Raw genomic sequence first — 26,988 nt, 5'->3', positions numbered from 1 at the left:
CTCTTTGACAATACACAGCAAATTATGAAGACATGCAAGTTTTTAAAGAATGACACTCTTTTGAGACCACTTTCAAAAGCACAGTGCAAAATGTGTAAATTACAAGATCCAATGTAAATAAATCAAGGTGAACCGGATGGTTTTACTGCATTGTTCATCCTTTTTTTTAAAGAGATTTGTTTACATTTTACTGTTCAATGCCTGTCATCATTTTTGAAAAATGAAGCAATTTCATTTCTAGCTCTTTGCTGAGCATTGTAAATATTAAGGAAACATTTTATTTTCTGGATATTATGCTGAGGTGAACTCGGAAATAAAAGTCATCTTGTCTCTGCAGGGACTCGAACCTATCTATCTCTCTAAACCGTCCTATCTGGGGGCCAATTCAAGAAGTTAAGAGAGGCTACTAATGTCTCTACTTCAGTGCCTCACGCCACAGTGCGTGAAATAAGGAAGGCAGGGTCGTGTCTCCAGTGGTATAGATGGTAGCATGCTTGCCTGGTATGCAAGAGGGCCAGGGTTCGAGTCCTGGTGGAGACTTGGTGACTTTTCTTTCCGAGTTCACCTCAGCATAATATCCAGAAAATAACTGTTTCCTTGATATCTTGGGCTGAGAAAAAGCCATCTATCTCTCATAGTAAATATTGTTTATATGCTATAAAAATACAGAAGACAATTGAATGCTATTCTGTAGCATCAGAATCACCAAAGCTAGAATAGGCCTATGTATTCAACTGCTTTGTTATGCAAAGTGTCGTTTCACCTATACAAAAAATGTCCACCATAATTTTGAATGTTAGTTACTGTCCAAGACCCTGAAGTAGTAAATACAAAATTATTTTTTCCATCCAGACAGTTTTTAACGACTACTCTACTTGTTAAACCCTCAAACTAAGCAAAAGAAAAATTAAACCAAATGGTCCATATATCACTCCAATTAACCTGAAAACAATACAATTTCTGCTTCGGCAGAATCATTATTTCCAATCTACTACATTTGTATTATTTGGCAAGATATCGATGATTCCCTTCTCAATTAAAATAAATTACACAAATTTTGTTGACAGGATGTAGGAAAAGTAAGATAAAAACTAGAAACTAAGACCAAAATCTAGACAGTAGGACAAAAGTAGGACATTTTACCAAAAAGTAGAACAAGTGGGAGCAAAGGATTAGTGTAAATTCATTGGTTTCCACTTTCCCCAACAAAGAAAAAATGTGGGGAAAAAGTGTAACCCCTCTAATTCCTACTTTCCCTTAAAGAAATATCATAATCGTATAAAAATAGATAGATTATACAACAAAGGAAGAAGTTGACACTGACACATCAATATTAGGCCAATCTGCACTTTTATGTCACAACAGAGTTTGTAATATCAAGGCAATTACAAACCTTACTTTTCCATATGAAATCTTGTAACCTTGTATGAGCATGCTAGAGCACCAAACACATTTTTATTGAAAAATAAAGTAAGAGGGAAAAAAAAAATTACATCAGAGACGGTTCCCAGAAGCTAACTGAATTTCACAAATTGTGTTGGGTTCCACTCACCTAATTTTTTAAAATTAAGTATTAAAGTTATATACTCACGTTTTTCTGCTTTGGGGTGAATTATAAGATTTATATTATCTGAATTCTTAAAATATTTTGCCTGGTTATCTTCAACAACCTACATAGAGATACAATAAAAAAAAATGAATATATTTTCTAATACAAAAACATATTCTTTTTAAACTTATACAAACACTTTTCACAATACATGCTTTATCCTGTTGGAATGGGTGATGCTACTACTACTACTAAACCATACATGCACTTCGTCCATATTCCTCTGCAGAACTTCTAACGAATTGGTACATGTTGGAATGTTAGTTGTATGTACATGTTGAGCCCGGATTACATGCACTTAAAAAGTGGAGAAATATGCTCTAAAATATGCAAATATGGACTTAAAGAATGGACTTAAAATATGCAAATATGGACTTAAAGAATGGACTTAAAATATGCAAATATGGACTTAAAGAATGGACTTAAAATATGCAAATATGGACTTAAAGAATGGACTTAAAATATGTTATGGACTTACTTTAGCAAAAATGCCAAAATATGCACTTAAAAATGCTAAAATATGCACTTAAAAATGCTAAAATATGCACTTAAAAATGCTAAAATATGCACTTAAAAATGCTAAAATATGCACTTAAAAATGCTAAAATATGCACTTAAAAATGCTAAAATATGCACTTAAAAATGCTAAAATATGCACTTAAAAATGCTAAAATATGCACTTAAAAATGCTAAAATATGCACTTAAAAATGCTAAAATATGCACTTAAAAATGCTAAAATATGCACTTAAAAATGCTAAAATATGCACTTAAAAATGCTAAAATATGCACTTAAAAATGTCAAAATATAAACTATCTTTACACACATCTATAATTTTTAATGGGTATCTTTTTTCAGCCACCTTGTTAGGTAATTTGCCTGATGTGGCCTTTATGTTTGTATTTAAAAAAAATTAAAAATTCCAAAATGTGTGCCAAAAACGATAAAATATGTGTTAAAAAAAATCACAATGCAAAAAAAAAAAAAAAATATGCTTTAAAAAAACCAATTTTCTATTTGTTAGTGCATTGTTTGTTACTCATTCACAAAACATATTCCCACATATGCATATACCGTATATACAAATAACTTAAAATATTTTTTATTTAAGCATTTTTAATTTCTAGTCAGTCGTGGCTGTGTTTAGTAATGAAATACCAGTGAAAAAGAATTCTGAGGCTATTTCTAAAAGAATTGAACATTTCTGATGCTATCTCTAGAAATAGCATTACAATGAAACAGTTATGGTATGTTTTGCAAAATATGTCACAACAAGATAAGGAAGTATGCTCAATTTTTATATTTATTGTTATGTTTTTCCAAGCCTAACCACATATAGGTATAGCATGATTATTGTGGAGAAAAAAGAATCTCACCTGCGAGAAAAAAAAAAAGATGTTATGAAAATATTGTGAGCAATATTCATTTCAAAAACTATGTAAAAGTGATTGAGCTTCTATAAACCTTCACAAATATGCACTTATTCTGAAAATTATTTGATTTTATAGATTTATATGCATTAATGGTGAAAAAGGCCAAAATATGCAAATGCATTTGCATATAATCCGGGCTCTAGTAATGATTGAAGATTTTACTGTTGCAGGCCTGTTGCCCTCTGTGGCGAGACTTTTCAACGGGGAGATCGGCATTTGCATTCGCACCTCGAAGTTGGGAGAACCACAGAAAACCAACTTCAGCCGACCACCAGTGTGGCGATTTTGGGGTTTGAACCCGGGCCCTCGCAATGAGAGTCCGTTACCATGACCACTCGACCACCATAGCGGCAACGGGTGATGCTATGGTATGTTTTGCAAAATACGTCACAACAAGATAAGGAAGTATGCTCAATTTTTATATTTATTGTTATGTTTTTCCAAGCCTAACCACATATAGGTATAGCATGATTATTGTGTTTGTAATATGGATGTCAGAGCTATACAGCATAGGGGGTCATTTGTATAGAACTTGGAACGACAAAAGGTTATAGACAACAACTGGATAAAATGCACAGATGCATTTTCTTTTTTTGGACAACTTTACAGGCCTCTGAGAAATCCTTGGCATACAAAGAACTGAAGTTTTCCTTCCTTAGAGCATGCATACACTGAATAGGAATATGCAATGTAGAGTCTGACTGCCAAATGTTTATGACAAATTTCCTTCAAAAAGAAAATCATCTCTACATTACATTCCTGTTTTCTCAACCATTGCCATACAAATATGGCATGTTTTTTTTTGCTTTTCATTGTTAAAATTTTACAAAAAATTAAATGAAAAATTTTCACCTTCACTAGGCAAATACTTATCGACATTATCTTTATTGATTTCCCCATTCATCAATTTTATGTTTGACTTTGTGTCAACTTCTGCGACCATTTATTTTTTTATGTAACAATTTTTAATACAATTACAATGGACTATATACTAATTAACTGTAGCAGTGAAATAATAAAATATCTGCTGTATGCATTTATTGCCTTATTGTCATATAATTAAAGCAACTTCATTTTTTGTGTCACAATGTGGGAGGTATCAGCAATTGATTCCTATGAAAAAAATTGTTTCGGTTTAGGAATGGACGTCAGGAACAAATCAAGTTTGCAAACAGAGGGTTGACTGTATATACAGTAGACTCTCATTATCTGACTCTTGTTAATCCAGAGTCCTCTGTCAGCTGCTGTATGTTTCAGTACTTTTCATTTTAAAAAAAATTGTCTATGGCCTCACAAAAAATAAAAAAAAAATTCTAGAGGTGCCACTGAACATTTGAGTACTAGTTGATATTCTCCACAAATTACCAATTCAAACAAGATATTTATTTTCGGTACAGTGGGGATATACACTGAACAAAGCAACTCACATTTCTAATCAAAAAATAATGCACAAAGAAGAAATGGTTGAATCTCTACAAAACTTCACAGTCATATCCTATGTAGATATGCAAATGATTAGTGATGTGAAGTTGATACAAATATTTTACCAAAAGAAAGAGTGAGATTCCTGCCAATGCTCTATAAAATGTAAAAAAAGATTGATTTTTCAAATTGTACCCGTTTCACTCAAGAGATTGGCAGTGTATGCAGAAACACCCATTCTGAGTGAAAGTAAGCACTGGTGGTATGGAAGCTCAACTGTAGTAAAAGAGATTCACAAATTACAAATGAGATTATCTCATGGCACTTCTGCTTAATCTAAATGAACTGAATGAATGAACGCCAGGGGCTCTGCCACCGGACTTATCCCATTGCCGAGATCTCTTCCAGCCCAGCTTCGTGGCAGAGTCTGGAACAAAGTGAGTGCACCTAACAGTCTGAGTGTGTAGCTAGTGTTGTGCTTGATATTTCAGTGCTGTCATCTATACTTCAAATTGTGAGTGAAGTTTAATGATTGAATATTTGTTACATTGTAGGCCTGTTGCTCTCTGTGGCGATACTTTTTAACGGGGAGATCGGCTCGCATTCGCGCCTTGGAGTTGGAAACCACAGAAAACTAACTTCAGCCGACCACCACTGTGGCGCCGGTGGGGTTCGAACCCGGATCCTCACGATGCGAGTCCATCACTATGACCACTCAACCACCACAGCGGCAATCTAAATGAACTGAATCATTGCTGTAAAATTCTTCTTTGGCCAACAGCTCAGGTCTCTATAAACTCTTTTTAGCATGCTTGAGACTATCTACTGCTCCATTCATAGTGTAACTGGGACCTTTGGTGCAGTCATCATGATTTAAATGACAGAAATATAATTTTCAAAATCCTCCTTGGTCATGCCAACACTGACTTAAAGATTGTCAGTAGTGATGAATGTTCAACTTTGTCATGGGGAGGGGGGTATCCCCAGGACAACATAATCATAGTACAATAAAAATGATCACTCAAAAATTTTATTTTTTTAAAATTTAATTGAAAGTTCATTAAATACAGCACCTCATTGGCACTGGAACCTAGAAGGATCAGACCACATGCCCCCCTCCCAGAGCAACTTTCCAAGGTTGCAGAGTCCCTTAACAATTCATGAATATTCAATGCAATCCCAACCTGCATATGCCCTTGTGGGCAGTATATATGGACGTCTGCAACCCTAGACCCTCACCCCTGTTTTCTTCGTATCTTTCGGCAAAACATTCTTTCCGACACGAGCTCGACCAGGCACTATGCAAATGAAGCCGGGTCCAGTCCCGCCATACTGAGCTACTCGAAAACCTGTTTTTAGCCTACAGTGAGGGCAGTTTTGACAGAAAACAGTTTTTTGCATGTTTGGGCATCGAGCAGAGTGGCAGGTTTAGATGCAGCTTTACAGATCGTCTTTCACGCACAGACAAAACAGATCAGCTCCAAGTTTGGCTTCTCTCGAACTCTCTCACATGTGTATATGAATTGATAATTATGAGGGCGGTTTTGATGGGAAAACAGTTTTTGCGTGTTTGGGCATTGAGTAGAGCAGCAGGTTTAGATGCGGCTTTACAGATTGCCTTCTGCATACAGACAAAACAGATCAGATCCGAGTTTGGCTTCTCTCAAACTCTCTCACATGTGTATACGGATTCATTGTTATGTTAAAGATCGAGATGCAATTTAAAAAATAAAATAAAACAAACAAACAAAAATAAGTAAAACACACCGCAAGAAACTCAAAAACCTGATTTTTTTAAACAGAGTTCCGTAGTTTATTGCAGCTGTCCAAAGAAACTACAGACAATCCGTAGTAGTTGGCAACTCTGCCTCCTCAAGAAGGACTCCGTTAGAGAGGGGTTTATCATAGAAAAGGATATTGTTTTGTATTGAGAGGAGTTTAACATTATAGACTATAGGTGATTCCAAATAAAATTTGAAAAAATACTGTTATTAAGGGATTTATCATCATATTGAGTATCGTTGTAGCGAGGTTTCATTGTATATGTGCCTGTTTTTTTTGGGTATTGTAAAGAAATTGAGCACAAGATTTTTTTTTTATGACATTGAAAACCATTATTTTGACACGTCCAAATGCGTTTTTTCCATCATATGACCTCTATTTGGCAGTCACCTCCGCAGACAGACACTTTTTACGGCAGGCCAAGTGGCTGTCTTGAGAGGAGTTTCATTGAATTTTATAAACACTGACAGGGTCAATTAAACATGCCAAGTTTGTTGATTTTAACAACTTCTAAACACATTATTTTTTGACTAGAAGATGAATCAGAGAAAATTTTGTGATAATTTGTATGAAAACTATTCAAGAGATTGAAATATGAATGGGGTAAGATTAAGAAAAACAGTATTTATTTTCAATCAATATGATAGCTTTCAAAAAGTATAGGTTTATGATAATTATTTAACATACTTTGTTAATGATGGCAGATGCAACCAAACTCTCATACGACGAGAACATTTCAACATCAAGTAAATCTATACCCTCTGCTGAAGAATCTACACTTTCCGAAGACTAGGAAAAAAATTATTTAAAAAAGCAACTTAGCTAAATATGAATATTTTTTCAATTTACATAACTTTCAACAAAAGATAAACATATGAAAATGAATAATCATTTATCACAGTTTGTACAGTGAATATATTGACTATATTCACCTCTGTGAGCAGGAAGCAACTAGCTTGTCCTTGGCAATGTTTTCCAATTAGGTATAAAAAGAAAAAAATTGTACTTGTTTTGTTGGATCACATTTTTGGTTTTTGATTCAGTATATGATTTTTCAAAGGAAAACGAGTGCAAGTTCCTTATACCAATTAGATGTGTGGAAACTGAGTGCACCTGAGATTGAATGTTGCATTTACTAATGCAGGAAATGACAAGAATTAACTGTTCGACAACAGACTCTCCCCCAAGGCCATGGCCTCCAAAAGGGTGAGGCTGACAGGGCTCCAGCCCTGGGGCCTAGGATGTTTCTCATCATATTTTGCTGTGTCACACTATAAATTCATCATTAAGGAGCCCTTGAAAGTCTGGTGTAGGGGCCCTGCTCCAGGATGTGGGGGCCAAGCCCGTGGCAACAAACTGTTTATCTCTCTATTTCAAATATGTTAATTGCTCCGTCACTAATTATATTTAATTAAATTATTTTTGTAAGCATTTATACATCTTATCCAATCAATTAACATGGTCAAAACATTATATGTGGGTGAAAAAATAGATTCTGATGGTGGTGAAAATGAAAAATCTTTTAAATAAAAATAAAAGTTTTTCTTTGTTTCTTGTAGACAAGGCTACAACTGAGAGAGGGCAAGAGGATCTGGTGCCCTGGACAGTGGGCCAGGAAAGGCACAGAGTTTACTCTTTTCCCCATTAAAAATTATGGGAATGTGGCACCAAAATGAATGCTGGTCAAAGCAACCGATTAAATTTTTGTTTCTAGTTGTGTGACCCTGCTTGTAGAGAAAGTAAGGAAGCGATCCATACTCTTAAGAAGTCTATTCCTGCATACTGTTTCTCTAATCTTTATAAGCTATGTTAGAAAAAATTAAGTTTCTTTGTTTCATTTTGTATCGTTATTGTTTTTTAATTCACGTGTTTTTGTGTATGATTCCGTAACATATAACAGATCCATATGTACATAATACATATAGATCTGTTTTTTTTTGCAAAGGTAAGCAAGTAACTTTTTTGGAGAATAATGTTGAAGTGTTATAAAAGAAAATAATAAGTTTACATTCCTTCTTTTAGTTGAAGTTCTTTTACTTCTATAATTTTGTTTTGAAAAGTTTTAGAGAAACTGCAGTTTAATCAACTACTTGGTGCCTACTTGTAATATGCATTTTCACACCAACTTGTCTCAGTTTGCAAATCCTGATATCTGGTTTCAGTCTTAATGAAATAGGGTCAGCTGATTAAAGCTAAACTTAGCGTGAATATTCAATTTGTTAATCAAGAGAACAAGTGACTTCTACTTGTTACATTTCATACCTGCATACATGGTAGTTCTTCTGATTCTCTAACCAGTGCCGATATCAAACGCTTCAATGCTGCATGAGCTGCTGTAGGTGTTATATCATTGTCATGAGGAACATCTGGAATTCACAAATGTTATACATTGTTGCAAGGTTATTGATACACACATATATGTGGTAATCACTGACATGATTTAAACCAGTTTCCCAAACTTTTTGTTCCATCGCCCCCAGCTCAAGTGAACCCATAGGATCCTATGTTAAGTCTGAAACTTCTATTGCCCTCTGGACCATTCCATCATCCACCAGGGGGCGATATTGCCCACTTTGGGAAACACTGGTTTAAACTAGTCAAAATTTTCGGATAGGAGATCGACAGGCATTCATTGAAAACCTAAATTTAACCAATCTGTGTGTCAATCTCCTGTGAATACTTCCCCAATGTACAAAAACAAGGAATATAAATAAATAAATAAATAAATAAATACACAAGTATCCCTCCATTTTATGAAGTCTCACTTTACTCAATTTCATTATGAAAATATTTTGAAAAGTTCATTTAAGAAATTGAAAAAAAAAATTGACCTGAAATTTGATTCTAATCCTGAAAATGAGCTAGCAAATTAAATATATGACATTACTAAAATGACAAAACTCTGTTAAATGCTCAAATAGAATTTGCAATAGTTCACTTTCTATCCTTTAGAAGAAAACCTCTTATCTTACCCATGTTAAATTCAAATCTCTTCATGCAATTATTTTGGGGGAAACAATTGATCAGTTAAAACAAGAAACACTTGTATAACTTGGTGAGAAAATGAACTAACATAATAATAATAGCTCAGAACAGTGCTTTCCAAACTATGCACCAAGGTACCCTAAGAGATAGGGATGAAATTAAAATGTATACTTTTTCCCTACTTATAAATTTTTTGTGAATTTGAATTATTGTTTTAATTAATCAATCTAACAGCGTTGTGACAGTTGAATATATAAGTTTGCATTCTGAATCTACCACAGAGAAAAAATATGCATGAGGGTATCAAGTGATCTGAAAAACTTTAGGAACCAATAGCTTAGAGCAGAACATTTCTTAACCTTTCTGAACCCCAGGACCAGTGAAATGTTTGAAATAATTTGAGGGGGTGGTAACTAACTTAGAGTACAGTCAAACCTCTTTATCTCAAAACTGACGGGACCAAAAAAAATTTTGAGTCAGAGTTTTCGAGAAATAGAGTTTTTTTTATTAAGAAAGGAAAAACACGCCAAAAATGGTGAAAATTTCAATTGATTATAAACTAAAAGAATAACGTAGTATATTTTACTACATACTGATAAAATTTATTGATTAAGTTACACAATCAATGTTCAATCACACTATATGCAAATACACTGAAATACATTCAAATTTTTTTTTATTCAAGTTAATTTTATTTACATATCTTATGTAAAATAATCTGTAAGCTTGAATTAATGCATATTCTTTGCTTTTTGAGGCTTCACAATTACATCTATACTAGATAGAGCTACAAATATTTCGGGCCCAATCTTCTCAGTTTGTTCCAGAAAAAAGTCAAGGTGCTGCAAATTTGTAGTGAACTTGTCCATTTCCACAAAACTGGAAAAAGAAACTTCTAGCCTCAAGTATTTTTTAGCAATGCCCTAATGTTTTAAAATTTCATTTTCAACATTGTTCTGAGATTTGTTAAAATTTGAGTGATTCACCAGCTCTGATTCCTTCATCACTGAAATGACTGGTTCAAAACCCGTAGATTTCTTGGAGCAATTTTGAATAATCTGTTGGCTGACTTTTGTCATGCTGAACAAGCCATCCACACATGGGATACACCCCCAGTCAATCACAGTATCCACCTATGATCGACAAGATCCACACAATGGGTTATAATACGAATAATCCTTTCTTATCAGTTTCTTTCACCTCCAGAGAAAAGTCAAAAAGAAATTTTTGGGCAAAAGAAAAGGAGAATTTTCGTCTTTTCTGTTTACTATCATTGGGCTTGGCTTTCGAGAGAGAGAGATAGAGAGTTTTTTAAAAATTACTTCAGGACAGAGAGGTGAAAATTCATTGATTTAGTGCAATGCAATGATTTTTTCATTTTTTGAGACAGTTTTTCTTGAGAAATAGAGTTTTTAAGAAAGAGAGGTTTGACTGTATATAGGTCCAATATTTTACTTGAACCTATGTGACTATTACTAGTATTTTTGGTGGCATTTGAATAACTTGAATTTTATTAGAATTCAATTATCAAGTCTTCTTGCAGACCACCTGTGCCATCTTTGGGGATCATAGGTTGAGAAACGCTGGCTTAGAGCATACTAAATACATATAAATGGTTTAACATACATTAATTCTAATAAATTTATACACATAAATGTAAAAAAATAGCTTATAATTTAACCATCGCACATGGCTTTATTCAATAATAAAACCGGAAAAAGAATCAGGTAAAAGTAATAAAAAAATTAAGACAGAATTTCCATTACAGGTACCATAACAAAACTCAACTTTAAGTTACTTCATTCTATTTAAAAACATTTTATTTTAAAATAAATATTTTTATTAATATTAGTAAATATACTATAAAAAAATATACTACTTAAGCATTGTAATTTAAACGAAAACCTATATATATATATATATATATATATACATAGTTGTAGATATAATTTACCTTCTTCGAGGCCATGGCAGCTAGTGACATTGCCATGGATCTGATCCGGTGTAGGCATGTAAAAATTTCATAAAATATGAGCTGTCAGTTGGATTTATTGTGCACTAAATGTTTATCCTATATGGATAAGTAAACTAAAATGATGTTCAGATAAAGAATTTTGTAGATATATCAAACCAGGAATAATAGGCTTGGGGGAATAGAATCCCAAAATGTCAAGATTTCAATCACACCACCAACAAACCTCATTTCAATTTGAATTGATAAAACTAGAATACAATGCTTGACTGCAAAAGAGTTTATTCTACAGTGAGAGTATATTTGGATGTGCAATGAATCTCAAAGTGTTAGGAAGTGGCAAAAAATTCACAATAATCAATCACATAATGCTCATTTAGGCTTCGTATTAATGCTTCACAATTTCTTCACAATGCTTTGTAACAAACTTCAGCTTCAGTTTCAGGGTAAAACTGACAAATTTTAACAAAAAGTTTAGTCTTGTCTACATTTACAGTATAGGATGTTCTCACATATAAACAGCCACCTGAGTATTCAAATTCTCTAAGTGTGACCGGTAGTGGGGTATTTAATTGGTGAAGGGTGTGGTTTTTCTTTAAAACTTGAACTTCTTAAAATATTCCTTTTTGAATACCACATTCTTTGTTATGGATAAAATGAAATTTCATTCCAGAATGACCCACTACTCTATATTAAACAATTTTGAAAAAATTTGCAGGTTACTCACATCTGTGCTTAGTGCCATCTTAAACCTTTGTTGCTCAGTGTTCCACTGCATGGAACACCCAACTTGACTAGCTTCTCACAAACCATTAAATTCAATTATAAATGAATAAAAATAGGTTTACCATTGACTTTGAACTTTCCTTTTCAATCATAGATGGTACCATTACACAAGGCAATCCATGATCTTTAGCTGTGTCGCATTATTTAAAATCCTTGTATTTACGAGAAATTTTGTATATTTTTTGTGATACAAAAAACATTGCTTGAAAAAAAATTTCTACGTTATATCGTTGGCTGTACTCTAAACTATTTATTCTATATTATTTTAAATTTTTTATGCAGGAAACATACATAGAATCGTTGAATAAAATAAGGTGTTCCATCAACTGGAACACTGCGTCACTAGCTCGTATCATATTACACAACCGAACACGATGACAAGAGGAAACATCTGTCATCTGTTTGGGGGAATGAAGTCAAGCTGTCAGATGATGTGAGGGAAGGATGGTTGACTATAAAAAAAGAAGAAATATATATTCCATTTGTAGGAAATGGTATCCTCTGGAATTTTGTGGGGAGGTTTCAGGCAGGGATAATTTTTATCAGTAGCTCGAGTCATCTTTACTTAGAGCTGTATGAATTATTTTGCTCTCGCTGTTGTACATTTTATATAATTGTGTAGATATTTATATATATACATACATAGTTTATTTTTTCTGTATTGTAAATACAATTGTAGTTAATTTTATTAATCATTCTGTGAATGGCGCGGGGAGGTCTGCTGTCTTCCAGAAGCACTGAAATTGCTTGGGGAATTGCCTTCGGGAAGCGAATGGTTTGTGCTTTCACCAAAAGGGTCAAACGTGCTTCGAAAAATTTCATGAAGCCAAAAAATAGACTGATTGTAAATATTTTTGCACATAGGACTTGTATATATATATATATATATATATAGGAACTGTAAATATTTATCTCATTATTTCTCTCATACAAAATCACACAAGAATTTTCGGGGATGGCAGTGTAAAGTAGCAGGCCTCCCCGTGGTGCACCCTGGGTCATGCTAAATGTGTTACACAGGTATAATGCAGTGTTTTTCATTTATATGCAAAAGCTTCTACTCATTTACACGCTTCACTGAAATGCTCACTTAGAAGCACTTTTCAGAGCTCTAGCGGTGCAGTGTTCCAGCTTATGAAACACCCAGAATCAAAACGGTAAGTGCAATCTTTACAAAATTATACCTGTATACTCCTTTAGGCCTAAGTAGACAGCTTACAACTTTTTTTGTTGAAATTCTAACTTTAAAGGGTAGTGCGCCGTAAAGGGTTAACACATGGGCCACCACAGCCTGAGGCCTCAAGAGGAGAGGGGACTCACAAAAATGAGAAGTGATTGAAATTTTCCAGGTAGGGCCTCAAAAACATCACTTGGCTCACGGGCCTATGACGCTCTTAAGATGTCCCTGTCCTTAATATTTCATTTAAAAATATGAAGTTTTTTGCCAATGACTTTTCTGAGCAGGTTCTATATTTTACTAATTGGAAATTCTGGCAAGAAAATTTTTCCTTTTTTATGTATGCAACCCCTAAAAAACCACATTTTGAGAAGCTGCATAACATTTGAAAATTTTTTTTGATTGGGAGTATACTTTAAATGTCAATGATGTCCCATGGACAAACAATTTGAATCACCTGTATAATGGCAAATAGGAAAAAAATATACATGACACTTATAGCCATAATACCTACCATTAGCTAGAACAATAAATAGGATTTTTGTGGGGAAGGCAAACATATTTCCATCCTTTAAAATTCAATGATTTTATAATGGTATTTTTGTTCTTTCCTAAAATTTGTCCACCCCTCCTCTAGTTACAGCCATGCATCAGCTATGACAAGTATTCATGTCATGTTCAAGTGAATGGTACAGTTGCACTCATACTCAACCATCTGAATAAGAGATAAGAGAGGGAATAAAAAGGGGGTTAACACTCTTCTACAAAAAACAGTGTCCCCAAAAAATAATCCAATCATCTTCAAATTTAGCATGTAGATTACTTTTAACCTAGTATGCCAATTATTAAATTTTCATGGGCAACAAATGTTAACTTTGGTCATTCTACTTTGATTTTTACTGTACAATTGGAATCACATGTAACAGGTAACAACTGTGGATGGTTTGGCTTTTTTCATTTTTGGCATTGCAGTTCACCTGGTTACACATCAATAATGCCATAATGACATTGTCAAGGACCTTATCGTTGATTGGGCACCTTCGAACATGGTCACATAGTCAAGGTGCATGAAGCTGGTTGATCATATTGAGCAATAGGCTGCCACTGCCATCTACACCGTACTGACCAGTGTTATCTGAAAATATAATTATGAAGAGTAGAAGAGTAATTTCTCTCCTCTCTAAAACTTTAAGTGGCGTTTTGTAAAAATGGGTATTTTTTTATCAGTGAGAAATAACTCCATTAAAAACAATCACCTGAAATTTGAAGGAGTATTTCATTTCTTAATGAAATTGAATTTTGATGCATGAATCCTGCATCTAGACACGTATTGGAGAACACTGGCATTGACCCTGCTGTGTTAGAGCTACTTCACTAAACACCAATTCTGGCGATATCGCTATATTGCAATTTACTGCCATTAATGAGTTGGGTTGGAAATGAAGAAAACCATATATCGGTAGTTGCCTCAAGCTTGTTATAGGAAAATATCTTATCTATATTCTCCCCTGAGTTTGAACCTGGGACTGTGATGGCAACATTCATGGTGGTAGATGAGCATCTTACCACTACACCACTCGGACGCTAGTGTGTTAAAGAGTTGGCAGCATAGGTTAATGAAGGGCGTGGGCGGAGATACGGGAGAGCATTGCTCCCCTCCCACCTCAGCATCAAAGGTGGACTCATCTGATCTAATGTATGCGTGTATATATGAATTGGCATCATCGTCATCGTGCCCCCCAGCAATAATGACAATGCCCCACCCAGACTTTCAAGTCTATCTTCGCCTATAATATGAAGGGCAGAATGAAGACCCTGGAAAGTCAAGTTACATGAATATGAGGCAAGATTGGATGATTGTACGACACGTCCAAACTGCCCCAATGGCATCCTTGTGCACCATCCAACATGCTACAGCCCTTCCATACCCCCTGGAATACCCTTCATCATCTCGTGGTGCTAGGCTGAGGTGGAGTTATGCTTACAGCAGCCTTTATGGTATCTGCCTTTAACATTCAAACAATGATAGTCATCTGGAGTAGTGCCATTGCCTATCATCATGGGTGACAACAGATTGGCTTTGCAAAATGTTCAACGATAAATTCTGATTCAGTCAGATACATATGTGGTGGTGCTGAATCCAGCAATTTCAGTTAGTTCTTATTTTAAAGTGGTATTACCTCTGGTGTGATGGTGTGTCTTACAATAGCAGGTTATTACTAGTCATCCTGCAAACAACTTCAACAGCTCAACAATGTGTTGGTGACATCCTGCTGCCATTTGCATTACCCTTCATGGCATGTCATCCCGGTACAACTTTCCAATGCAATAATCCTAGTCTTGCATATTTCTGGACAGCCTAGACCTTTTATCAGTTGAACATGTATGGGACATGCAGACGTGCCAACTTTTGAAATCCAGAAATCCAGATTCTCCCGAGGGGAAGGGGGGCCCCCGACACTCATAGACTCGATCAAAAAAAGTTCATAAAAAAAATTTCTGAATTTTTTTTTTTTTTTTTTAATAAATTAAGAAAAAGTTACATTCTTTGCCCCCCCCCCAAGGCAGGTTCTGCATTGCCCCTGGGCAGAATATAATTCCATGTCAGTCTTTCCATGCAGAATAGAGAGAAATCACATCTACATACTCCACATTTTTCGTGGATGCTATCAGTGATTGATAATCTTGGGTATATGAATTCTTAAAAGCTTTATATTTAGCTTTATATAGCTTAAAGTTTTATATTTGCTTTCTGAAGATGTTTAATCAGAAGAAACAATTAAAAAAAATTCAAATTACAAAGCTGCGGACGAAAAAACGTGTTTACTGCGCTGCTGTTAATGGAATACAATAACAATTATACAGGAATTTCGGCAACCAAGGTCATGCCCCTGATAAATGATTGCAGATAAACACTACGAAAATGAAGTCTTTGCCAGTTGCTTAAATGCGATCAAAGAGACTTTTTATGGCGGCTCGATGGAAATGACTACGGCTGTTCTCTATGGGTGTTTTCCTTAACGACGACGGTAATCATCGACGCCACGAAAACGTGAAAGCTCGCGTAAAATCTAATTTTCCGCCAAAATCCAGAGAAATTTTAACAAATCCGGAGAGCGGGAGGGAGGATTAAAAATCCGGAGTCTCCCGCCTAAATCGGGAGAGTTGGCATGTCTGGGGACATGGTAGATAGCCAGATTTGAGCACCCAAAAATGTTACAGATCTGGAACAATAGAGGAATACCTGGTAAAATGAATCGCACAATGAGAGTACGAACCTTTATCGCTCCTTACATAGACATGTACAAATATGCATCACCACCAGGGAAGGTTTCACCAATTACTGATTTTGAACATTCCATGTGCCATTGTTAGCTAATCATTTCACAACTTGTATATATATGAACTTTACACATTTTGTTTCAATAAAAATAGGCACTTTCTTCATGGTGCTTCTTTTTTTTTTTTCTTGGAAAAGAGTGCAGCAGTGGAAAAGTCTGTTCGTATCAAGGAGTACGGGGATCAAATAACCAGGTTCACAAATGAAGACAAAAGCCACATATAAAGCTGATAAAAAAGGAAATGACAAAGAAAGTGTGGTGTCCTTATATAAAAAACTAAACAGATAAGAACTATCACGTGGGACATATGTCTCTCTTACCTAGTGTTATGTAAGGGGAACTCACAAAATTCCATCCCGGACATCGAGAAGATAATCTTCAAGTTGATAATCAGTTATATAAATTCTTGCCTATCTATATACAGTGAAACTTAGATATAACAATATTCTGCGGACCATGAAAAAAAATAGTTGTAGAGGGATTATCGCTATATTTAGAGGCAACATTATTTTTACATATGATCATCTTTTCTACATTGGAATTAATACCACCAAAGAATTTATTCGGCGAAAAAAAATTGTAATTGATTAATTTATTGATAAAATTCACTCAGATGCATTGTCCCTGTGAAGAAGTTTACTGCATTGCATTCACTTTTGTGTCTTACACAGAAAGTAGCAATACCAATAACTTTCTTCAGCTTTTGGTGATTCTTTGGTGTTATGTTATCAGATGCCTTCAGAAAAACGATAACAAATGACGAAGTTGAAATGAAATTCAAAACAATTTTAGTAAAATATAAGAAAATATTGTTACAGCAGTTTCAAAAATATCTTAAAAAGCATCGTTATAGAGGGATTTATTGTAGTAAAGGATATTGTTGTACCAAAAGGAGTCTAACATTAAACTATAGGAAATTCTAAAAAAAGAGTTTAGAAAATATTGTGTAGAGGGGAATTTATCATTATTAAAGAGTATCGTTGTAGCGAGGTTTCACTGTATGTATGTAATCAATAGAAGTCTAACATAATAAACTGAAGAGCCAAAAAAACTGGTGCAGGCATGAGTATGCAAATAAAGAGATATGGAACCAATCAGAGTACGGCGCTGTGGTTGGCAACGCCTATATAACACAACAAGTGTCTGGCATAGTTGTTAGATCGGTTACTGCTGCTACAATGGCAGGTTATCGAGATTTAAGTGAGTTTGAACGAGGTGTTATAGTCGGCGCACGAGAGATGGCACATAGCATCTCAGAGGTAGCGATGAAATTTGGATTTTCACGTACGACCATTTCAAGAGTGTACCGTCAATATCGGGAATCCGGTAAAAAATTAAATTTACGACATCGCTGCGGCCGGAAAAAGATCATGCAAGAACGGGACCAACGACGACTGACAAGAATCATTAAACGTGACAGACGTGCAACCCTTCCGCAAATTCCTGCAGATTTCAATGCTGGGCCATCAACAAGTGTCAGCGTGCGAACCATTCAACGAAACATCATCGATATGGGCTTTCGGAGCCGAAGGCCCACTCGTGTACCCTTGATGACTGCACGACACAAAACTTTTACGCCTCGCCTGGGCCCGACAACACCGACATTGGACTGTTGAGGACTGGAAACACGTTGCCTGGTCTGACGAGTCTCGGTTCCAATTGCTTCGAGCTGATGGACGTGTACGGGTATGGAGACAACCTCATGAATCCATGGACCCTACGTGTCAACAGGGGACTGTTCAAGCTGGTGGAGGCTCTGTGATGGTATGGGGTGTGTGCAGTTGGCGTGATATGGGACCCCTGATATGTCTAGATACGACTCTGACATGTGACAGGTACGTAAGCATCCTGTCTGATCAGCTGCACCCATTCATGTCCATTGCTACAAAGTGGCTCCAGGAACAATCTTCTGACTTTAGACACTTCCGCTGGCCACCAAAATCCCCAGACATGAACATTATTGAACATATCTGGGATGCCTTGCAACATGCTGTTCAGAAGAGATCTCCATCCCCTCTTACTCCTACAGATTTATGGACAGCCCTGCAGGATTCATGGTGTCAATTACCTCCAGCACTACTTCAGACATTAGTTGAGTCTATGCCACGTCGTGTTGCGGCACTTCTGCGTGCTCGCGCGATTACGAAATAGCCTTAATAACTGTGTTATGGGACAAACTCTTGCAGCGGATAAATAATACAAACAAAGACGAGTGGTGATCGCTTAAAGTGGAACACTGTTCATCTTTATTAATTAGCAATACTAAACTACTAAAAATATGATGCAGAATCTTACTGCGATTTTTTTAAATCTGAGAATCTGTTTTTTTCTTTCAAATGGTAATGTTATTTATTTTTTTCTAGTTACCTGAGAATATTTTTTTTTATTTCCGTATCTTATTTTCATGTGTTTGTTTTTGTTGATCCAAAAATAAAAAACGTTATGATTTTCTGCATTCATTTTAGTGAGCCATCCCATTCTTAGTACGGTCAATAGGGGCTTCCAGATCAGGTTATGCCAGGGGCCCCACAAAACCAAGATCCTGCCACTGGACACGAGAGTGGAAACATTACATATTTGATTATGAATGTCTGTGGTTAACATACAGTTATCATGGTGACATCTTATCACCCAGAAAAAGTCACCAACTTGGCACTTACCCCGATTCCAGACTGACAGTCTATATTGCCAGAAATATTTTTATAAATTGTTTTTAGCTCAAATACTTACTGTGTAAAGCCCTTTTGAGAGACAGAGACAAATTTTTCACAGCTGTCACCAGTTGCCCATGAAAAGATGCAAAAAGTTTCTCATCTAAACAGGAAAATCATAAAAGATTGAAAATATTTTAACGAAAATAATTATACAAATGATAGTAATTATTTAAAGATAATTAAAAAATTTAAAAGCCACTAAAACGATGTAGAAACTGTAAACACCTAGGTTACTGGGCCATTTTCAAGGTATCACACAAGAGTATAACATAAGAAAAAGTGGTTTTCTCAGATTATGACCCAACAGATAAGAAGTTTATGTATCTGATGCCAGTCATAAAAGCCTCAGACAATATTTTGATACAGAAGCTACTCACACTCAGAAAAATTGGCATAAACTCTATCAACTGATGCATCATCTAATGTACTGCCCAAAAGACCTTCAACAATTGTTTCAATGCTGTGATGGATCTCTGTTTCTTCTTCTTCATCTTCAACATCATCATCATCTTCTTCACAGTCCTCTAGAGATGCACAGTCTTTTTGAAGATAAGAAAGATGACTTTTACACAGCAAAAATAAATAATTTGCAAAAACATATAAGCTATAATCAACAGAAAATATTTGCTTATTTTTTGGAGTAAGCACCATAGTTGAAAAATAAAAATGTCCAATGTAAGCACACCTTTTCAGGGTAAAATTCAACTTTATACACTTACTGTTTTCTTTCATTCTAATAAGAAAATATTTATAGAAAATACTTACTAAATACTCAGAACCAATTCTCAACAGTTGAAAGGAAATTGAATAATTTGATATTTGAATGTTACACAGTAATGTTCATATATATAGTAAAACCTCATTAAGTCGTCACTCTGCTTAAGTCATTTTTTTCTATAGGTCCTTCCAGCTTTCATAGACAACAATATTATTAAACCCTTGTTTACTCGTCGCTAATTTCTGTTAACTTGTCACTATGGAAAAGTTTGAGAGAGAGGAATTATTTATGGCTTCCTTTAAAAAAAAAAGAGCTCGTTAACAGCATTGCCATATGCTTAAAAGTCACCATAAAAGCCTATGTACGAAAGTTATGCTGAGGAAGTTCATTTGCCGACAAAAGTTTTTGAAACGTAAAGGACTGTTCAAGCTAGACCTGATTTCTGCATGGGCCTCCACTAATTTAGGGCTTCAAATTTAAACAAAATATATTCGTTCAAAAACCAGACATTCTTTTCAAAATTGGTCTTCTAATGCTTATTTTTCCCTGCCCCTCCCCAAATCAGAAATGGATCCTGTGTTTGAGATTACCTTTTAGTTGTATCATGAACTACTGATGAAAAATTGAAACACTAAAATTAAATTTCATGTATTTGTAAAATTAATGTGCTTTAATTCTGTTGTGAAGAAAAGCTAACTATTCTAACACGTGCTCTGATTAGTGCAAACTAAAAATTACTAGTATAAATCAAAGTGTACCAGTATATTTTACCATAGTAAGTTAAGTAATAAAAGCTCGAAAAAGTTAAAAAATTTCTATTATTTTTTCTTTTGTAATCTATAAATTTTGTTAATATTGTAATTTTAATTCATATTTTAATAAATGTTATATTGACATAAATTTATACAATTTTCAAAATATTGCACATTGAAACTGATGGCATTTCGCGTAAGTCGTCACTCTGCTTAAGCTGTCATAATTTTTCAATAACATGAGGTGACGACTTATTGAGGTTTTATTGCATGTATATATATATATATATAGACACTTTCTTCAAGCTGACGCTCATCAAAGCAAAAATTATGTGGGTGCAGGCTGCAAGCCATTGAAATAGTGTTTTGAAAAAACATAAGTACCACAGCGGATGGGCTTAGAAATATGGTAATTTTTACCAAGTTTAAATTAGATTTCTGTAAAATAATACTATTTCATAGATTTGTTTTTTTTTTCATATTTATAAAAGTAAAAAAAATGATATAAAAATCAAATAACTATATGAATCGCGTTCATATAATTTTTGAAAATCATATACCAAAGATATATTAAAAGTACAAAGTTGCTATTGACGAGTCACAGAAGAGCCTTGAGAGTGGGTAGGGGTACAGAGATATATTTGAAAATCTAATCTTATTGCCAAGGGCGCCATGTGTGAAAGCAAAAATTTTCAGAATCCCTGATCCATTCAAACTAAATTATTAGAGTACAAGTCCGCAAAAGACCCTTCTCATGTACCTGTATATATGTTACAGTAAATGTCATAAATTCAGTTACTAAACATAATAACTGACCAAAATGGTAGGTTATCATGCATAGTTACTGTGGCGGTTGAGTGGTCACAGTGATGGACTTGTAACGCGAGGTCCTGGCTTTGAACCCCACTGTTGCCACAGTGGTGGTTGGCTGAAGTTGGTTTTCTGTAGTTCCCAACTTCAAGGCACAAATGCGAGCCGATCTCCCCATTGAAAAGCCTCGCCACAGAGAGCAACAGCCCTACAATGATACAATTCAATCATTACACATCACTCATAATTTAGAAAATTGATGGCAGCACTATAACAGACATTAATCAGAAACAAAATCCATGTTACGTTCACAACACAAAGATGCACAACTTCTAGCATGGCCCAAGTCTTCTTCGATCACCTGCTTAAATCTCTTCATTGAGACAGAGCGGCGGGCCATGTTATGGTTACGAGGTTATAATGCATAATTAACCCATAAAAATCTGGCTATAATGCATAATAACTGATTTATCACATTTACCATAACATATACACCAAACATCTTTTTAATATTGCCAGTGTTTCCAAAGAATTGTTTTCATTTGGATAATGGTTGTTTGTCAGCAAAGCCATTATGTTCACCATTCATTTAAGAAGGTTGTCTGCTGACAAAGAAGAAACCAGTTTTGAATCATGTGGACACCCAAAGACTTTTTTTTTGTGAAAGGCTCCTAAGCATCCTAAGGCTTCTTTATTTGTGAGCTCGTCTTTTCTCTTTAGGTGCCCAATATCACACCAACTGCCATGCATGTGCCTTAAATGCAGAGATGCTGACATTATGAAAACATTAAGGATGCTGAAAGTTGTAAGTCACCCCCATATAACGGGACTCAAGAACATGCGCTGGAGGAGGAGGGGTACATTACATTGTTTATTGATTAATTATTTGAAGGGTCCAAAATAGCCCCGGCCCCCAGGTTTCAGCACCTATGCTTGAATGTAACAATGTTGGCAGTGTTACACTACTATCAGATAACTTTATTTACAACAATCGGGGGGGGGGGGGGGAGAGAGCAGGTTTCTAGCATAAGAGCAGATGTGGCAACTTTTGGAATCCAGAAATCCGGAGATTTTCCAGAGGGGGGTAGTGCCCCTCGACACTCAGACTCGATCAAGAAAAAATTCACAAAAACATTTCTTTTTAATCAATTAAGAAAAAGTTTCATTCCTCTCGCCCCCCCCCCCCAAGGCAGGTTCTGCATTGCCCCTGGGCAGAATATAATTCCATGTCAGTCTTTCCATGCAGAATAGAGAGAAATCACATCTACATAATGTTCATAGAACATAAGTGTTTCCTTTCGTGGATGCTATCAGTGATTGATAATCTTGGATATATGAACACTTAAAAGCTTGATATTTAGCTTTATAATAATAGCTTAAAGTTTTTATATTTTCTTTCTAAAGACATATTTATATATATAATCAGAAGAAACAATTGAAAAACTTCAAAATACAAAGCTTCTGACGAAGAAAACTTTTGTTTACCGCACGGCTATTAATGGAATATAATAACGATTATACAGGAATTTCGGCAACCAAGGTCATGTTCCTAATAAATGATTGCCGATAAACGGCACGTAAAGTCATGTCTTTGCCAGTTGCTCAAATGCTGTCACCAAGACTTTTTTTACGGCTGCTAGATGGAAATGACCACGGCAGTCATTGACATCACGACAACGTGAAAGCTCGCTTAAAATCTAATTTTCTGCCAAAATCCAGAGAAATTTTAACAAATCCGGAGAATTGGCAGGTCTGCATAAGAGTCAGGGGAAATGAAAATTTGGCATTAAGATAATAGAACTCTAGAGTTAATTAAAGAATCCCAGAATTTATGGAAGACAAAATTTCAGAATTTATGAAAGCCTTCAATAATTTTGGCCCCTGTTTGATTCAGGACTCTGGGCCTTTTTGGCCCACAACTAGAAACAAAAACTCATTTAAGTCTCGTTTAAATGGGAAATAGAAAAAGTGGGTTTAAAACATGTTTCAAGAATTTTCACCAATGACTGCTCTCCATTTCTTTCCTTACGAAGGGAAAAAGTCATCAAGCGAATGCTAAAACTCCCAATGCTACTGCAATGTTGCACATGTAAACAGGGCTTTAGTCACCTGAAGCACCCATCTATTTTTGTGGCCACCTTCCCCATCCAATTTTGGATGAACAAAGGGTGAATTGGGTGACAAAATATAGCAAACACTAGTGTTGTGTGGAAGAGATGAGATAAAATATTTTCTCCATTGAGATTAATATACGCCTGCATAAGAAGTGTTAATGAACCATGAAGAGGTTTACTCCTTTCCTTTACCTTCCTTATTTTTTTCACACACATATCACTTTTATTAATTCCATTTGCTTTCACAAAATTGGTAATTTTTATGCTCTCTTTGCAAAAAAAATCATGAATTCCAAAAAAACAAGAATCCATTGGTCTAAACATGGGAAATAAATCTTAATGATTCACAGAATTTCTGATTACCTGCCATACTACTAGGAGTGCTATGTTTTGTCTTTCTGGGTGATATGCTCAGCACTGGTCTGAAATCACTGCAAGGTCCATATCCAGAGTCATTTTCACTTTCTACTAGAAAAGACAAAAACAAAAATTCTTGTTTGAGATATGCAATGTGCAATAATAATATACCATATTTTAATGTGTATAAGGAACCCCCCGATTTTTTGGGAATAAAATTTGGTAAAATTTTGAAAAGATAATACTATCCATGCCCCTCCTATTTTTGTTAGAAAAGGTTCCTTGTACACAATAAAAATACAGTACTTTGCCTTGACTAAGTTCTCAGACCCTCCCCATAACTTACAATCTATTGTATGATTTCTCTGACCTAGGGACCAGCCTGACACTTCTAAAGTTGCTCAGCAGAAAGAATAATAGCAAGCATTTTGATCTTACCAACTGACTTGATTAGACATGTTACTATTATCATTTTTGTCCACTCTGCAATTAGCGGAGGTGAGATATGCAAATGATTAGAATTTCAGCGCAGACGCACATCACGCGCGCCTGTGGTGCCACTTCAAAGCGCTATTTAAGGCTTGGAGATTTCGACGATTTGAAGTACGGCAATTGTGTTTTTCTTGTGGTTTTTTCAAAAAAAGATCAATTATGCCTCGTAGAAAACAGCGATCATCTTTTGATCAAGTATCTGAGTTCGACAGAGGAAGGATAGTGGCCTACCGAGATTGTGGATTATCTTTCAGGGAAATCGGTAGTCGTGTTGGACGAAACCAAACAACTGTAATGCGGATATGTGATCGTTGGATGCAGAAGGGTACGACAGACCGACGTGTTCGATCGCATCCACCTCAGTGCACCACTTCACGTGATGACAGGCGTATTGTGCGTATGGCAATGACGGATCGCTCAGCCACATCACGAACCATAGCACAGCACATTCAGTCTGTACCGCATCATCCAGTGTCTGCGCGTACCATTTGACGCCGTTTACAGCAGAGTGGTCTGTCCACAAGACGTCCATTGCTTCGTCTACCCTTGACGCAGAACCACAGACGTCTCCGCCGCCAATGGTGCGTGAAAGAAGGATGTGGACGGCACAATGGAATGAAATTGTCTTTACTGACGAGTCACGCTTCTGTCTGCAACACCACGATGGTCGGATTCGAGTCTGGAGACACCGTGGAGAGAGGATGCTGAACAGCTGTGTTATGCACCGCCACACTGGTCCTGCACCGGGTATTATGGTATGGGGCGGTATTGGATATGACTCTCGCACTCCTCTAGTACGCATTGCCGGTACTTTAAAAAGCCAGCGCTACATCTCTGAGGTGTTGGAGTCAGTTGTCCTTCCTTACCTTCAGGGCTTGCCCACAGCCATATTTCAACAGGATAATGCGCGACCACACGTGGCACGCATTGTCCAAAGGTTCTTCGTCAATCGCCAGATTGAATTGCTTCCTTGGCCAGTTCGCTCTCCGGATCTTTCGCCGATAGAAAACATGTGGTCCATGGTTGCTCAACGATTGACCCAGATTACATCCCCAGCTGCCACACCAGATCAACTTTGGCAACGCGTGGAAGCTGCTTGGTCTGCTGTACCCCAAGAACACATCCAAAGTCTTTTTGAATCAATGCCGAGGCGTGTGGCAGCGGTGATCTCCAACAATGGCGGCTACTCTGGCTACTGATTTTGGCAGGAACCACACTTCACAGAAGTCTATAAATTTAATCATTTGATGCTTGGTCAACATGTTATCTACAAAATAAATATTGTTGCGATATCTCTTGTCTTTCTTGGTGTTGCAATTTGGGTGGCCAGCAGTGTATTTGTATATGCTTGTATAAATATATTTGTATATGCTTGTATAAATATATTTGTATATGCTTGTATAAATATATTTGTATATGCTTGTATAAATATATTTGTATATGCTTGTATAAATATATTTGTATATGCTTGTATAAATATATTTGTATATGCTTGTATAAATATATTTGTATATGCTTGTATAAATATATTTGTATATGCTTGTATAAATATATTTGTATATGCTATATATGTTTGTATATTGTATAGATGTGTGTTGTGTATATGTACATATTTCGTATTTGTGTAAATAAAAAAATATTTTCCCTTAAAGTTTGGATAATTCAAAGTTTGATTCAGATATTTTATTTTTGCAAGATGTCTCTTTTCTCAGAATTCCTGGTTAACTTTTAGTCATTCTTTTCATTATTATGTGGTTAACTTAATCTTTTCCAAAACGTAACATGTGGCCTACATTGAATCATTAAAATGTTACAATCAACAAAATCTGAACTTTTGTTTTGGAAATTGTGGTTGACTTACGGATGCAGACATTGGTGAAGAAATAGAGAATCAAGTCTCGGTCGGTCAGTCAGTCAGTCAGTCACACACACACACACACTCTCTCTCTCTCTCTCTCTCTCTCTCTCTCTCTCTCTCTCTCTCTCTCTCTCTCTCTCTCTCTCTCTCTCTCTCTCGCGCGCGCACACACACACACACACACACACACATTGAATCTTTTCATGAAGAGGATGGAAATGGATATTAGAAAGCAACAAATGTCCCTATTACAACACTTGCAGAAAGTACAGATATGCTAGAAAGAGTAAGGCTGGAAGCTCAAAAATTGCATCCTTCATTCCCTAATTCAACTTGTAAAATGTTTAAAATCATTCAAAAAAGAACAAATGAAAATTACAAAATTTACAAATGACATGATATTTGTGATAGTTTACATTTTATACAAACACTAGTTGCAACAACGAGGGAGAATTAGCATAGTATGTGATAACATTCAATACATATAAAGGGTTTTTGATTTTCTGTGAAAATGTAATTATCCTATATTGATTAATTTGATAATTCAAACTTTTTTGCTGTTCCTTGAGCTTTGAATTAGCCAAGTTGGGCTGTATATACCTGCTACTCAACAATATCTTATATTTTCACAGCTACCATGCGACTTGTATGTTCAAGATTTATGAAT

The 26,988-nt window shown here is 35.5% G+C and overlaps 1 protein-coding gene across 2 annotated transcripts in view; it reads right to left on the bottom strand.

The window, feature by feature from the left end:
- The window catches only part of LOC149067585 (uncharacterized), a 114,554-nt gene that overhangs the window by 55,687 nt on the left and 31,879 nt on the right, over positions 1-26,988 (bottom strand). Inside the window, exons 7-12 of one of the 2 annotated variants that reach the window (XM_089252568.1) lie at positions 23,978-24,082; positions 19,598-19,759; positions 19,237-19,320; positions 8,508-8,611; positions 6,933-7,034; positions 1,592-1,670 (exon numbers count right to left, since the gene is read on the bottom strand). In XM_089252568.1, coding sequence (XP_089108694.1) covers positions 1,592-1,670; positions 6,933-7,034; positions 8,508-8,611; positions 19,237-19,320; positions 19,598-19,759; positions 23,978-24,082 — 636 coding nt within the window. The remainder of the gene's footprint in view (positions 1-1,591; positions 1,671-6,932; positions 7,035-8,507; positions 8,612-19,236; positions 19,321-19,597; positions 19,760-23,977; positions 24,083-26,988) is intronic. The other variant, XM_089252569.1, reaches the window with a different exon arrangement.

This window comes from Pholcus phalangioides, unplaced genomic scaffold, assembly GCF_987345545.1.
Source record: "Pholcus phalangioides strain wild (caught in Gottingen) unplaced genomic scaffold, Ppha-v1.0 ptg000029l_1, whole genome shotgun sequence".
Taxonomy (NCBI): domain Eukaryota; kingdom Metazoa; phylum Arthropoda; class Arachnida; order Araneae; family Pholcidae; genus Pholcus; species Pholcus phalangioides.
Note: the sequence above shows the minus strand (reverse complement) of the source record. Positions and strands in the feature narration are given on the sequence as shown.